This window comes from Haliotis rubra, unplaced genomic scaffold (assembly GCF_003918875.1).
Source record: "Haliotis rubra isolate DU_JTF1 unplaced genomic scaffold, ASM391887v1 Scf1203, whole genome shotgun sequence".
Taxonomy (NCBI): domain Eukaryota; kingdom Metazoa; phylum Mollusca; class Gastropoda; order Lepetellida; family Haliotidae; genus Haliotis; species Haliotis rubra.
The window spans coordinates 23,729-40,591 of NW_025765119.1; the positions used below are offsets into that span (position 1 = coordinate 23,729).

The 16,863-nt window shown below is 43.6% G+C and overlaps 1 protein-coding gene across 3 annotated transcripts in view; it reads left to right on the forward strand.

Moving 5' to 3' along the window:
• The first annotated feature begins 612 nt into the window (after positions 1 to 612).
• LOC124264083 overlaps positions 613 to 16,863 on the forward strand; it is a 43,189-nt gene continuing 26,938 nt past the window's right edge. Inside the window, exons 1-2 of one of the 3 annotated variants that reach the window (XM_046698809.1) lie at positions 613 to 952; positions 13,929 to 14,013. In XM_046698809.1, coding sequence (XP_046554765.1) covers positions 13,998 to 14,013 — 16 coding nt within the window. In that variant the 5' untranslated portion in view covers positions 613 to 952; positions 13,929 to 13,997. Of the gene's footprint in view, positions 953 to 7,429; positions 7,524 to 13,745; positions 13,791 to 13,928; positions 14,014 to 16,863 lie in introns of those variants that run through there. The other 2 variants (XM_046698817.1, XM_046698824.1) reach the window with 2 other exon arrangements.

Genomic DNA, 16,863 nt, shown 5'->3' on the forward strand with positions numbered 1-16,863 from the left:
GATTATACGTGAAGAGCACAAACAACAAATGTTCCACTACCTTCAAACCTTGTCACTGCATCTGCATTCTGTTTGGTGTCTAAGAAAGTACATACTTACATAATCACATACTTTTATTCACAAAAAAGACCATATTCGTATACTTACCATCTCCTGGAGGCTTAATGTGGTATTTGATGACCTGTTAAAAAGTCTGTTCGTGTTAAAACAACTATAATATATTATATCTTGAATACAAACGGAAATGAAAACCGCTTGTGGGCAACACTTACATTATGCGAGACTAGTCAAATATCTGTTGTTTATTTAAACTTGTCAACACACTTCAAGCGCACCATTCATTACATACATATTGTAACATATCGCCTTGAAGAAATGCAACAACAAAACAACAACCAAAGACGAGACCATCAGTTATGCTAGTAATGATACACTTATTTAGATCGAATCTAAACTATAGAATTGGTTCCCCTATCCCAACCTCCGCAAGTCCTGTAACAATGTATTTATCTGACCACAGAGCCAAACGTTCATCAGCTTGTTCAACACCTGGACGGAAGGTCACGTGACATCGGCAAGGTGAGAGGTGAGTGGCGCGAAGCCAGCCGTTAGCAGACGACACATTTCTCTCTCGATGACAACACCGGCCTCGGGGCAGATTGCCATTAACCTGCATTGTTTTCCTGAAGTGTAGCTGGGCCCTGTGTGAAAGCAAACGGCGTGGTCGCTGGTGTACAGCTAGAAGGTGCTGATGTAGTTGTTGTCGTCCTGTTTGTGACACAGCGAGTACCTTGATCGTCCCGCCCAGCAGACCGGGGCACCTATACTGTTTCAGTACTGTACGGTCGTGCAACCTTGCTATCAATATTGATAGGATATCGACAGGTTACGTACAGCTGAGAGATTCTAACAGCGGAGCAGTTCTGTGGCTTCGAAAAGTATACATTGAATGGTAAGTTTTGCCATTTAAACTATTTTTGTAGCTTGTTTCCTTTACCAGACGAACATCAAAGGGATGTAGCACACTTCCTTGAACTTGTGTGAAGTTTAGTGATGCCGTCTACCTGTACAGGTGTATGTCGTGTCTTAAGCTTGTATGCCAGGGCTTTGGTAGATCAGTAGTGGAGATCTTCAATATATATTACCTCAAGTCTAATGTTATGAATGTCTCCTTTGTGAGGTGTAAACATAACGGTAAGAAACAGTAGGTATTAGTACGAGACCAGGACGACCCGCGCTCAACACCAGTCACGCCTCACTGCTCCCAACATACGAATGTACCTATATATCTGTTCAGGTTCTAAGAGCAGAATTATTGATTTTGAAGTTCATTTTCACGTCCTTTTCAACCTGATATCAAGTGCACTCTTACGCATATTTCAAGTGGAACCGACACACACGACTGGAGAAACGAGCAGAGTATTGCCAGGGGTGTTTAGATAACTATATACATGATGCCACGTCTCCGCATTCAGGCTTCAGGTGTATTCACTCAGTGTTCAGGTGTACTCATTCAGTGTTCAGGTGTACTCATTCAGTGTTCAGGTGTACTCATTCAGGGTTCAGGTGTATTCATTCATTGTTCAGGTGTACTCATTCAGTGTTAAGGTGTACTCATTCAGTGTTCAGGTGTACTCATTCAGGGTTCAGGTGTATTCATTCAGTGTTCAGGTGTACTCATTCAGTGTTCAGGTGTACTCATTCAGGGTTCAGGTGTATTAATTCAGGGTTCAGGTGTACTCAGTCAGGTTCAGGTGTATTCATTCAGGTTCAGGTGTATTCATTTAGGGTTTCAGGCTTTTGCAACTTTTTGGCAAAATAATATCTGAGATATTAAAAAAATCATGAATACACGTTCTCAGCATTAACATAAACCTCCTACGGAAACCGCTTTGCTAATTGCATGTTATCAACCAACAAGCAAAGGACTCGATACCAAACTTTAATTTGATTTAGACTTCATTCCTTCATTTATACAGTGCCTCAATGTTGCTACTCCAATGAAATGACTGAGTGTATGTTGCCTATACACCTGTTATTAAAATTCACTGTCCTTTTCCACAATGGTGGTTTGTCGTTTTGTAATATCAGTGATTTCTACTTGGTATCGTTTCTTTTGCCCGTTAGTTTATATCAATTGTAAGATCTGTACCCGGCTACCCGGGATGGCGAGAAGTGACCTGTTGTTTACACATCCAGCCATGTAGTTATGGTGATATGACGAAGTTCGATCACACGTCGATACTACTGTGGACGAAGCACCGCGATGAATGATAAGTTTCCACTTGATTCACTTGAGTAACGCAAGTACTGTGTGTTTGTCCCCGAGTGACACACACGACACACACGGACGGTCACACACTCAACCCGGACCTCCACTCCGGACCTCACCGTGGGACATCAGTATGTAGATTTCCTTTGGTATCAGTGTGAAAATTCATTTTTTAAGCAACCCCTCCAAGGCGGATCCAGAGGGGTGTGGGGGTTTGGGGTGTGCAGGGGTGCGCATCCCCCTTTTGCCCTGAAAGTGTATAAAATGACCATTGACACTCAGGTAAAAACATGAAGTGTGCACCCCTCCTTTTATCAATTGTGCAAATCCCCTCCCCTTCCCTTTCTCAAAAGTTGTATCCGCCCCTGCCCTCTGATTAAATCTGGAGTGTTTATATTCTTCCAATTGCTACAAACTAATCTTTGTTTCTGTGTAATGAAAGCATTAAGCTTATAAAGAGTCAGTTCTACTTATGAATTAATGGATTTCGGCCAGAATATGTTCTGTCAAATACATGTGATTACATTCCCACAGCCTACAGTCCCACTCAGTAACCCCGCACTGGTACTGTTTTCACTTACACAAGCATGACTAACACTCGAACTCACCATAATTCCAGTATAACAGTTACAGAGATTGTCATAATTCCACCCCGGCTAAGCCTCTTACCAGCAGTGTGATTATTGTACCACCAGGGATGTTATGTGGTCAAAGGGTCAATGCATATCTGGGACAGCTGACCGATACAATGTCCCAGGATTCGATACAGTATGACTAACTTTCAATATTTCGATTTTTCTTGGCATCTTGCCCCGCAGAGAGCAAATCGAAGAGACGCGAATAAATAAGGTTTCAAAAGAATTAATACCATACGAGGGCCTTGCGTGGATCCGATGTTTGTGTTTCTGACGGGGATAATTTGTCATCGCAGTAGTCAACAAATCAAATGACAATGTAGCACCGATGTACGTGGTTTATATGTTGACATCGAGATGAGGAATACCCGTCAATTGACTCAAACCAGCAGGGGTATTTGCAGAGCCGGCATGAGTAGCAGACCTCGTAACGACCTCGGCAGTGCATGCAACATCGTTGGTGGGTCTTCGTCTTGTCATACCGCCATTGATCCTAATCACGGTATTACACACATAAACGAGGCCTTGATCTCAGTATTAGAAACCTGGCGGTCTTCCATATCGCGGACATTTTACACTGTGACAACTGCACCTTGTGTCAAGGCCTCTTAGTCGTGATGACAATGTTAGTAATGATTTACTGTATAACCATCCTGTCGTGATGAAAATATATATGAGTAATGGTTTACTGTATAACCATCCTGTCGTGAAGACAATATATATCAGTAATGGTTTACTGTATAACCATCCTGTCGTGAAGACAATATATATCAGTAATGGTTTACTGTATAACCATCCTGTCGTGAAGACAATATATATCAGTAATGGTTTACTGTATAACCATCCTGTCGTGATGACAATATATATCAGTAATGGTTTACTGTATAACCATCCTGTCGTGATGACAATATATATCAGTAATGGTTTACTGTATAACCATCCTGTCGTGATGACAATATATATCAGTAATGGTTTACTGTATAACCATCCTGTCGTGATGACAATGTTAGGAAGAGTTTACTGTATAACCATCCTGTCGTGAAGACAATATATATCAGTAATGGTTTACTGTATAACCATCCTGTCGTGATGACAATATTTGTAAGAGTTTACTGCATAACCTTTTGCTTGACATATATTGACACAGAATGTGTGTCTGTTCACATGGATGGTAGAGAGTATTAGTACACATTTTCACCAACAAGCCATGTTTTCATCCTGCGATGTTTTTTGTGCTTTAAGTGTTTAAGAGGTCAGCTTCTCTCTGGGCTTTTCCGGCTGCTCTGTGACTTTGGGATCAAGTGTGAGCAGAGCATACACTTCTAATGGAATTTGTGGTACGAATAATCTGTTTTGCTCCTACTGTGGGTAATTCATAACGTATTCTAAAACAGTCAGCCGCCTGCCGCTTGTGTACTGTGAACCGTTATGTGTATGTGTGGGGGTTAATGAGTACATGGCGCACAACAAGTCAACCATCAACAAAACGTTAATAGCAAAGGGTAGTTAACCATAACACGCCTTATTTGCTCTTAACTATCCAATATACGATGAACCTCTCTGTTTGGTGTTGAGATTTGTTTTAGACACAAACGTAATCGCGTTAGAAGACACGCATTCCGAACAAGTGAACTGACTGACTGACTGAGTTTGGTTTCACGCCGCTTTTAGCAATATTCCAGCAACATCACGGCGGGGGACACCAGAAATGGGCTTCACACATTGTGCCCATGTGGGGATTCGAACCCGGGTCTTCGGCGTGACGAGCCAACGCTTTAACCATTAGGCTACCCCACCGCCCCCCGAACAAGTGAAGGAATTAGCCAAAGGAATTACATGTATATATAATTACACAATGCCATTTAGAAAGTGGTCAAATGTAACACATGTTGTATTTGGGATTACACTTTCTCAATAAAGTAAAAATTCTAGTACTTTTTGAATTGAGTCCCATCCGAGATTCGAACCCACACCCTCAGAGTCAGGCACCTAATTGCCAACACACAAAGTCAGCCGCCTAACCCGCTCAGCCAGCGCGACTTACATAAATGGAAGTCGGACAACTGGTAGTCTAGACTGCGGATTTTGTGTACCCCTCTGATAAGTGTTAATTGACACGGCTCTCACGGCCGATTTAAAGCTACTGGAATTTGTACTTTACTAAGAAAGTGTACTGTCTCCCAAATATAGCATATATTACATAAAGGAAATATAGTTACATAATTTACTCACAACATCCGATGGCAGTTCTCATAGTAACTAAAAAGTAACATTGTCTATAACATTGTACCCTCACCTGCATATTTCATCGTCTTCGCCAGTGCTGAGCATTGTAGAGACTTGACTAACAATATTATAGCAGCTTACAACATTCTCATGTGTCACTTTGGAAGTAATCAAATTCTTTCAATTCAGGATCGTAGCTTCGAATTCGACAGGCTGCACAAATAAAAATCTAATAAATAAATGTAAACCTGTACAGAAAGGAATTGCCAAACAAATTTAACAAACTTACATCAGCAAGGGTATTTACTGACGATGTGCATATTTATGTAACTGGGATTAAAATGAGCGCTGACTGGGAGAATATTGTCAGATGTTTCCCCACAGTTGTTCGCTCGTTATGCCGGTGTAGCTATGCAAACAAACACCATGTCTGGGATAGTGAGGGGATCACTGAAAATATATTCCTCGATCTGCTACATTTTACGTTTTGTTGTGGTAGGCAGTAAGGCTGGAAGACCCGGCAATGGTGTACAGGACGTGTGTGTGCAACGTGTGCCCAGTCACAAGTAGATAAATCTCTGCATGGCTCGTTCCCCCATCGTGGCTGTTTGACTAGAGTTGAGGGATGTAGCAGGGAGGTGGCTAGCCAAACATGGTCACATTCGTGTTGACATTTTGTTTCAAACTAGTTACAAAAGTCGCCATTTTCCCCCAGAAGGTTAGGGGTGAGGACCTGTGGTTTTCAACATAACCGCAATTAGCCATGGCAGTCCTTTGAAGACTGACCCCCAGCACTCGAAGGAGTTGTCATCCATTAAACCCAAACCACAAATATACCAGCAGAATATAATGGGAAAAGGGTATACACATGTGCGGGTATGTCAGTAATATAGCAGCAGAGAGAATGTAACGGGCACTGGGTCTACATAAGTGTGGATATGTCAGTAATATAGCAGCAGAGAGAACATAACGGGCACTGTGTCTACACACGTGTGGATATGTCAGTAATATAGCAGCAGAGAGAATATAACGGACACTGGGTCTACACACGAGTGGATATGTCAGTAATATAGCAGCAGAGAGAACATAACGGGCACTGGGTCTACACACGTGTGGATGTGTCAGTAATATAGCAGCAGGCTGAATGTAAAGGGCTTAATGTAAATCACGCATGTGGTTCAGATTTCCCTTTAAAAAAATAACAATATGAAAGCTACCGCGAAGAAGTGAAAAAAATGTTTCTTCTTTTTACGTCAACTTTGAAATTTTGACCTTCGTGGAAACAACAGAATGTTAAACAGCCAGTAAAACTGTAGCGTAGCATTCAGGGCGGAAAGCGGACTAAATATGAGTTACAGTAATCTCCTCGGCCGGGAGTCGTGACAGTAATGACTCTGTTCAGGAAGCCATAGCCTGCACATTCACATCGTGCCCGGGATCCACTGCCACAGGGCGCCTCCCTGTAGAACCATATGGCAATATAAGAGATACAAGCTGAGACACTTAGACATCTTTATTCAATTTAAGAAACCTCAAGGTTGCCGTATAATCTGATAGCTTAGATGTAGCAATATTTGATTTTCTTGTAGACATTGTCCCTAGTTTCGACACTTACATTGTAGCCATTGGAACAATGTCAAATAATCTTGTGTTTAGCGTTTAAGCTATTGTTGGTTTTATATGAAAGGGAGGTTTGACATAAACTATATGCCCTGCATAACTGTAGCACAGTGCATATCCATGTAATGTCGACCTTGGTTGTACAGTGTCAGACCCACGTGAAGATGTAATGACGGCGATTACATGTGTTCCGAAATAACATAAGCATAAGACGCAGACAAGCGAAGGTGTATTTGTCCTATCCAGATTGAAGATTAGTTAAATCACATGCATATTCTGCAGCGTCTGTATAACGCTGTGTAAGAGGGGCATTGATCTCAGGTTTAAAGAATACCTGATCCCGTGAACGATGTGACTTGATCACACGCACAGACTTGGCAACACTCTGTCTCGCTATGTCAAGGCAGACGACATGCAAGACCCTTGGAGCGGGCAAACAAGCCTAGATCTGGACAGATCGTGATTACTCAAGCTTACATGGTCAAACAAATGTGAACTCTCCGTGAGCTCGGTACCTCTGCTTTTCGTCTCATTCTGTTTTGGTCATGTGCCTTTGCCTTACAGGAGCACGTGTGTCGTAAATGTGACGCTCCGATTTGCGGTAATTGGCTGCAGCAGACGATTTCCGCTTGGAAATTGTTCAGGGAATGGCATAATATCAGCTCAGCCCAAGCTAAATGCCACATTGAATATCATTGTTCAACTTGGTACTTAATCGGCCACCGTTGTCATTGAGATCGGAGGTTCCTGCCAGGTGGGTGCTATTGAAGGCAAGTGACTCTTGATGGGAGGGGTGGGTAAGACTGCATGCTCCATGCATGACTGCCTGATCAGCACTGTGTACTAAAGTAAAGTGGGTGGACTCATGGAAGATGGTGTAAGCATTTAAAATTGCTGAAGAATTGTGTCTGATCGTAATTGTTCACTGCATCTGTACATGCAATTCAGAAAAAGATCAACAAACGTGTACTTGCTATCGTTATCGCTGATGAGGTGTTTGTAGATGTTTCCCTGTGATTGCATTGTACGAACATAGATGGCTGCTGACATTCCAGCATTGATTAGGTTCTTACCTCACACATGAGTTGCCCCGAGGCTAGTGACCAAAATCGCGTTTCGTTAGATACTTGTGATTACCAATGTCTGGCACATGAATAGAGAAGGATAGCGTGCAAATATTTCATTTTCCGTAGAGAACCTGTTTTATTCTGCGCAATGTTATGACGACATAGTCACAGGCGTCGCTGTTTGCGCGATACCTATCTACCCTGCAGGGAGTTTCAATCACATCACCGACACTGACTGTAAAATATCAGGGACACCCTCGGGTCCAGATTTTTTAACAAAAGAACGAACTCGATATTATAGCCACCATCAAGTATAGGCAATTATTTGGAAGGCTGCTTAGATCGCTTTATGTTACCAGTATATTATATATGCAACACACGGCTGTTGTGGTAACGGGGAGTTACACTGACTGTTTGAAGTAAATGGTATTCGCTGGGTAACACGGCTCATTCAGAGTGTGGAGGTAAGTTAGCCCAGTACTATATTATATCCCGTGTCCGGATCATGTTCGTGGTTGGTGACTGGAAGAAGGGTTTATGCCTCTGAGTGTTGTGTCTTCATTCAGCAAGGTAGTCTGGACGCTTACGTCTTTTCGTCGAAAAATATTCATGTCGTCTACAACACCAGTACGTGTGAGCGCGCGCGTATGTGCGTGATTGAATTGTGTGATTGTAATATACTCAAAGGCAAACGTTAGTGTGATCAACACATTTGTTTACAGAAATGAGAAAATGTTTATAACGCATTTTAATATTCTATATAATACACTTGTTCCATAACCCAAACAAGGCCCTGTAGGTAGGTTTTCTTTTGCATGCGTTTTTCGTGCTTGCAAGAAGTCGGTGGAAAAAAGGCATGAAACGTGCTTTTTAAAACGTGTGGCTCTAAACCTCGAATCATTGTCACCCAAGTCAATGTTTGACGTCTATGGGTTCGAAACACACAAATTTGAAATTTGCTTGCTTTTTTGTTTATCATCCAAAACTGTGTTCCACAGGAGATATCGCTTGTGTGAGATCAAACGATATCTCCTAGGAGATATCGTTTTGACAGTAGATTTTGTACAATGCCCTGAAAATGCTATGACGTCATGTACTTGATGACGTCACAATGCTATGACATCGCTGCACTGCAAGTGTAATGGCAGTACCATGTTCAGAGATGTACATTTTTCATTGAAAATTAATGAAGAGTGATTTTGAATGATAAATAGAATCTCACCCTCGTGTCTTCTGATATCAAATATATCAACACTCGTTGATAAAGTAAAAATATCCTCGGCAAGCCTCGGATATTTGTAACTTTATCAACTCGTGTTGATATAATTGATATCAGAAGACACTTGGGTGAGATTCTCTATATACCACAGTTAACTGAAAATGAAGGATGGCGAGAAATTGGAATGCTGGAAATCGGAACAACCCAACGCAACCTTGCACAACAGTTTAACGTTGCAGACCGATCCCGAAGTAGCCGTCCACCTGTAACAACGCCACGCAACGATCGGTGGATTCATACACTCCATCTGCACCAACGATTCCAACCAACCACACCCGAACAGTTCTTAGTGTCAACAGGGTATCACCAAAGACCATTCCCCGGCGTCAGACTGCACACGGGATACGTGCTAGACGTCCTGCCAGACGACAAATTTTGACATTGCGTCACCAACGTCTACGACTGCAGTGGTGCAGACAACATATACGGTGGAGAGTACGTGAGTGGAGACATGTTCTCTACACTGACGAGTCCAGATTCCTCTCGAACCGCGCTGATGACCGAACCCGAATTTACCGGCGACGTCGTGAGCGTTATGTTAGGAACTGTGTCCTTGAGGCCGACCGTTTTGGCGGCGAGGAGTGATGGTTTGGAGTGAGACACGAGTGCTAGATGTACACCTTTGCTTGTCATCAATGGAAATTTAACGGGTCTCAGGTACAGAGACGAAATTATTACTTCAGTTGTTACATCGTTTCTCCAGCAGAATGGTTCAGGAATGATCGTCCAGCAGGACAACGCCAGACCTGATGTCGCCAGCTTGGCGCTGCACAGTGTCAAGGTCCTTCCCTGGCCCGCTAAATTCCCAGATCTGTCCCCTACCGAAAACGTCTGGGACGAGATGGAGAGGAGATTGAGACGTTTGCCAAATTCCCCAGTCACGCTTCAGGAACTCCGCCAGGTGTTTCCACAGATATGTACTGCCATTTTGATGGGTTTAATGATGTTTAATTGGTTCTATGAAGCGCAGGTGTCAAACATGCATCGGTGCTCATGGGGGACATACACGTTATTGACTGTGAATTTCATTTTGACTGTTCTCTAACTGTGACCTTATTACCGTGTGTCCGCCCGAAAAGATTAAAATGTGCCATTTGCAAACCTATCGTGGAATGATTTTCTCGCAATATTTATAAATATTATTAATATTATGCAATATCCTAAAAATATCAGTTGTTAATTCACATATCTAACTTAAAGTCAATCACACTAACCTTTGCCTTTGTGTAAAGAACGCTTTTCGGACCTTAGCTTTATAGAAGAGCACCAGTTCCAAGACAACAAGAGATACAGCCATTCATAGACGGCTAGCTCTACTGCCACATGTCAACACTAGATACATCGCCACACAGACGTCTAGCTCTACTGCAACATGTCAACACTTGATACATCGTTACACAGACATATAGCTCTACTGCCACATGTCAACACTTGATACATCGTTACACAGACGTCTAGCTCTACTGCCACATGTCAACACTAGATACATCGCCACACAGACGTCTAGCTCTACTGCCACATGTCAACACTAGATACATCGTTACACAGACGTCTAGCTCTACTGCCACATGTCAACACTTGATACATCGCCACACAGAAGCTCTACTGCCACATGTCTACACTAGATACACACACAGACGTCTAGCTGTACTGCCACATGTCACACTAGATACATCGCCACTCATCGTCTAGCACTGCCACATGTCTACACTAGATACATCGCGTGAAGCTCTACTGCCACATGTCAACACAAGATACATCGTTACACAGACGTCTAGCTCTACTGCCACATGTCAACACTTGATACATCATCACACAGACGTCTAGCTCTACTGCCACATGTCAACACTTGATACATCGCCACACACACGTGAAGCTCTACTGTCACATGTCAACACAAGATACATCGTTACACACAGACGTCTAGCTGTACTGCCACATGTCAACACAAGATACATCGTTACACAGACGTCTAGCTGTACTGCCACATGTCAACACTTGATACATCGTTACACACACGTCTAGCTTTACTGCCACATGTCAACACTTGATACATCGTTACACACACGTCTAGCTGTACTGCCACATGTCAACACTTGATACATCGTTACACACACGTCTAGCTCTACTGCCACATGTCAACACTAGATACATCGTTACACAGACGTCTAGCTCTACTGCCACATGTCTACACTAGATACATCGTTACACAGACGTCTAGCTCTACTGCCACATGTCTACACTAGATACATCGCCACACAGACGTCTAGCTCTACTGCCACATGTCAACACTTGATACATCGCCACACAGACGTCTAGCTCTACTGCCACATGTCGCCACAGATACATCGCCACACAGACGTCTAGCTCTACTGCCACATGTCTACACTAGATACATCGCCACACAGACGTCTAGCTCTACCGCCACCACATGTCATACACAGACGTCTAGATACATCGCCACACAGACGTCTAGCTCTACTGCCACATGTCTACACTAGATACATCGCCACACAGACGTCTAGCTCTACTGCCACATGTCTACACTAGATACATCGCCACACAGACGTCTAGCTCTACTGCCACATGTCTACACTAGATACATCGCCACACAGACGTCTAGCTCTACTGCCACATGTCTACACTAGATACATCGTTACACAGACGTCTAGCTCTACTGCCACATGTCTACACTAGATACATCGCCACACAGACGTCTAGCTCTACTGCCACATGTCAACACTAGATACATCGCCACACAGACGTCTAGCTCTCAACGCCACATGTCAACACATTTAGATACATCGCCACACAGACGTCTAGCTCTACTGCCACATGTCTACACTAGATACATCGCCACACAGACGTCTAGCTCTACTGCCACATGTCAACACTTGATACATCGCCACACAGACGTCTAGCTCTAGCTCTACTGCCACATTTCTACACTAGATACATCGTTACACAGACGTCTAGCTCTACTGCCACATGTCAACACTAGATACATCGCCACACACGACGTCTAGCTCTACACTTGCCACATGTCTACACTAGATACATCGTTACACAGACGTCTAGCTCTACTGCCACATGTCTACACTAGATACATCGCCACACAGACGTCTAGCTCTACTGCCACATGTCAACACTAGATACATCGTTACACACACGTCTAGCTGTACTGCCACATGTCAACACTAGATACATTGTTACACAGACGTCTAGCTCTACTGCCACATGTCAACACTAGATACATCGTTACACACACGTCTAGCTGTACTGCCACATGTCAACACTAGATACATCGTTACACAGACGTCTAGCTCTACTGCCACATGTCAACACTAGATACATCGTTACACAGACGTCTAGCTCTACTGCCACATGTCTACACTTGATACATCGCCACACAGACGTCTAGCTCTACTGCCACATGTCTACACTTGATACATCGCCACACAGACGTCTAGCTCTACTGCCACATGTCTACACTAGATACATCGCCACACAGACGTCTAGCTCTACTGCCACATGTCTACACTAGATACATCGCCACACAGACGTCTAGCTCTACTGCCACATGTCTACACTAGATACATCGCCACACAGACGTCTAGCTCTACTGCCACATGTCTACACTAGATACATCGTTACACAGACGTCTAGCTCTACTGCCACATGTCAACACTTGATACATCATCACACACACGTGAAGCTCTACTGCCACATGTCAACATTTGATACATCATCACACACACGTGAAGCTCTACTGCCACATGTCAACACTTGATACATCATCACACACACGTGAAGCTCTTCTGCCACATGTCAACACTTGATACATCGCCACACACACGTGAAGCTCTACTGCCACATGTCAACACTTGATACATCGTTACACACACGTCTAGCTGTACTGCCACATGTCAACACTTGATACATCGTTACACAGACGTCCAGCTGTACTGCCACATGTCAACACAAGATACATCGTTACACAGACGTCTAGCTGTACTGCCACATGTCAACACTTGATACATCGTTACACACACGTCTAGCTTTACTGCCACATGTCAACACTTGATACATCGTTACACACACGTCTAGCTGTACTGCCACATGTCAACACTTGATACATCGTTACACACACGTCTAGCTCTACTGCCACATGTCAACACTAGATACATCGTTACACAGACGTCTAGCTCTACTGCCACATGTCAACACTAGATACATCGTTACACAGACGTCTAGCTCTACTGCCACATGTCAACACTAGATACATCGTTATACAGACGTCTAGCTGTACTGCCAGATGTCAACACTTGATACATCGTTAAACCTACAGACTAGTTTCCTGAGAACCCTAAGATCCATCGTTACAACGTTGTAATCCTGTGCAGGTTCCCATGTCACCACACTCCTACAACCGCATACACTTCAATTCAGTCATGCTATGATAATAATGATAATAATAATAATAAGGTAACGTATAGAACGCTTGACTCCGCACGCGCATGCTCCAAACGCATACATCATGATGGACTCAGCTACGTACACTATACACTCGAACCTGGTTCTGTATCTATAATTAAACACAGGTATGAATAATGTAAATGTTCACAACTGATGTCGGTGTGTATCCCAGAACTACGACTGCAACCACTGGCCTGTACCTACACACGAGGCAGGTAATCAGGATGACTTAGTCCGGATTCCGATACCTCCCAGCGACGACGCGTTCCGGCAGCAATTAACACCGCCCTATTGCGTGTGTCATCGCGAGATTTCAGGGAAATATTCTAATAAAACATTTATTTCAATTTCAGACGTAGCCTGGGAGAGTAAGTGTGCCGGCTGTTGCCTACAAGCTGACCTGGATTACACAGCGTGAAACAATGGCGAATGTTACAGGTAGGAGAATGTTCGTTGTTACCACACCTGTGGCGAGGTTGACACTGTCAATCACCCTGTAACGTTTTGTTCACCTTGTGACATATTGGCGAGTAACATCGCCACCAGGGATGCTGCTGCTGCTGCCTGTGTCTGTATTGGTCAAACTGATTTCTTCTTTTGTCATGACAAGGGGTAGCGCATGGTTGTGGTCACTGAGGCACATCATTGTGGACATCAACACGAGGATCAACTTCACGCCTCAACTATCTACCAGCTGTTGCAACCTAATTTCCCCAACTTTTGCAACCTAACTTCTATACCAAACCAAACATGCTCTGCAATCTTGTTGCTGCCAAAACAAAGTAGAAGTAATTCACTGTTATGAACAAGCGAATGACGTCTCAGTTCATGATCTAGTGTGGTATAATGTTTACACGTGCATGGTACGGTAGGATAATCTGTAATATGTATATTATGCGTTGTAGCATTGTGATGAGGTGTATACGGTCGATAAAACCTAACACGGGACGCATAAAATCACCTTTACCCCGAATCGTAATGCTACAAGGTATTTATCTTACCGAATGTTTAGATCTCTCATTATGTAAATATAACATTAAAACAAACTGAAATTCAATCATATATTTTACCAACATGGTACTGACTCGTCTATCCGAACCACGGTTCACTGACTGCCGTGTATGCATGCCTTCTCCATCGGGCGGCGTATAAATGATTTATTCTCCCTCGCAAAGATTTATACCCCGCTTCGGCAGTGTACGGCCGTGCACCGGGCATACATGGTAATTTGTTCAAAGTCAATCAGAGATGGACATCCGTACATGATTTAGGATAAATGTTTATATCTGTGTGCTCATTGTTTCTGGTATATGGACTAAGGTAGTGCATGGCTTATAGGTGGGGCCTGTTGTTTGTTGTGCCTACTGCAAGGTCATGCGCACACCTGTCAGATGTCGTATCAGCGATAACACGAAAACAACGTTTGACAAAAGGGCTAGGTCCGACAGAAATTCTGCCGGCATTCATTACGTGCTCACACTGTAGCAAATCTCGTGAGAATATAATCACGAAGTTGATCGGTTCCCTGGCCCCTGGCCCCGTGCCCGCTCCAGTATTAGCATCCCGATATCAGCCAGCAGTGGCATGGCGGCAGTCGGGGAAGGCGGATTATATCTCAACTCATACTTTCTGTAAGAATTAATTCGCAAAACCAAGAAGGCAATGAATCGACATTATCTAGCCCCAGGAAATACCTCTAGTCTGGATGGAAAGAACAGTTACTGCACTTGTGGTATGTTAGGGCGGCCATAGTTCCTATCGTGCAAGTTTCTGTGTCGCAAGTTTCGATACTTCTCCCTTTGGAACTTAAGTCACTGCAACGTCCGTACACCAGTCTCGCCTCTCGGCTTGCTATCGACAAAGTAGATACTGATCTATGGCTTAAGACGGCAGCACTTTAAACAATGGCTACATATTCAATGTAATTAGAAAGGACTAGATTTTCTAGTAGAGAACACGCTAGTTTCCAGTCAGCAGAAGCGGAAGACGTTCTGACGCATTAAATTAACCACATTCCCAGCAACAGGCAGGTATCTGTGGAATGAGAGGTGTGAAGTTAGGAGTATTGTTTCCATGACAACACATTGTAAATGCAAGTCAGGGACATATCCCCCAGAGGCGGCTATAAAAAGTATGTGTGGCGTGCTGCAACTACTAAACCTCTATCTTTGTCCGCGGGGTACGGCTGAAGTGTTCTGGCCGTGTCACCAGTGAACACATCCTGCAGTTGTTCCTCACGGGGACCGCCCAGCTGTCAGCCCCAGGCTGGCTGTGATTGCTCCCAGAGCCGCCCACTTAGGTTACACCGGCTCGTACACTTACACGGAAAGTGGAGGCACTGTCGTGGTCGGCAATCTGAGGTTTCTACTCAGAGGTTGAGAATATATTGTGATTATCAATACATCAGATTATGGAAGAGACCATATCGACGGGAGACCAAACTATTGCCTTGTTGACAGGGACAGAACACACTTTAAATCAAATGATGAAGAAGTCTTGTGTTCATATGGTACGTGTAGAAACCGGTCAAATGCTTAGAACCTTCAGTGAACTATCGGTGAAGCATCAGCCGTGGATAACATCGAATCCGTAGACTGAGGAACTTCCAGTGTTGTATGAATCAAATCACGCAGATGCTTCATGGTTGATTTCACAACAGCCAGAAATATGGTTGTTTTACAAATGATTCACCATGACAGGAAGCCAGTCAGAATTGTGTTAAATGTTTTATCGTTATTCCATCTACAGTAACATGCCTTCAGGTTTTCGACGTGAGCAGGATTACTACAGAGATCTTATATTTAGGCCAGGGATAACAGTAGGCACAGGGGAGAATAGTAGACACAGTGCTGGAATCAGCTGTGTAGTGTGTGTACAAACACTACTAGGCTGATTTATAGCCTGAAATATGGTCACAAACCCCGCATCTTGCCGGGCCTAAAGTAGGGATATTGCTCCCGTCTGTTTCAGTGTTGTCAGACCAAACAATGGCATTAATATAATCATATCTAGTAAACGCCCACACCCATTGAAGTAGCCTTCCCCGAGACATCCCGATAATCATCCCTTATAACGGCGCTTCATCAATGCCATGATGCCGTTGAACATTGTGCTGGACGGGTTTCAGTTGTGTTGTAATACCATTTTTCAAACCCGTGAAGCGGATCTTCACGGGTTAGAATATAGATCTTCAGTAACCCATGCTTGTCGTAAGCGGCGACTAACGGGATCGGATGGTCAGGCTCGCTGACTTGGTTATCACATGTCATCGTATCCCAATTGCGTAGA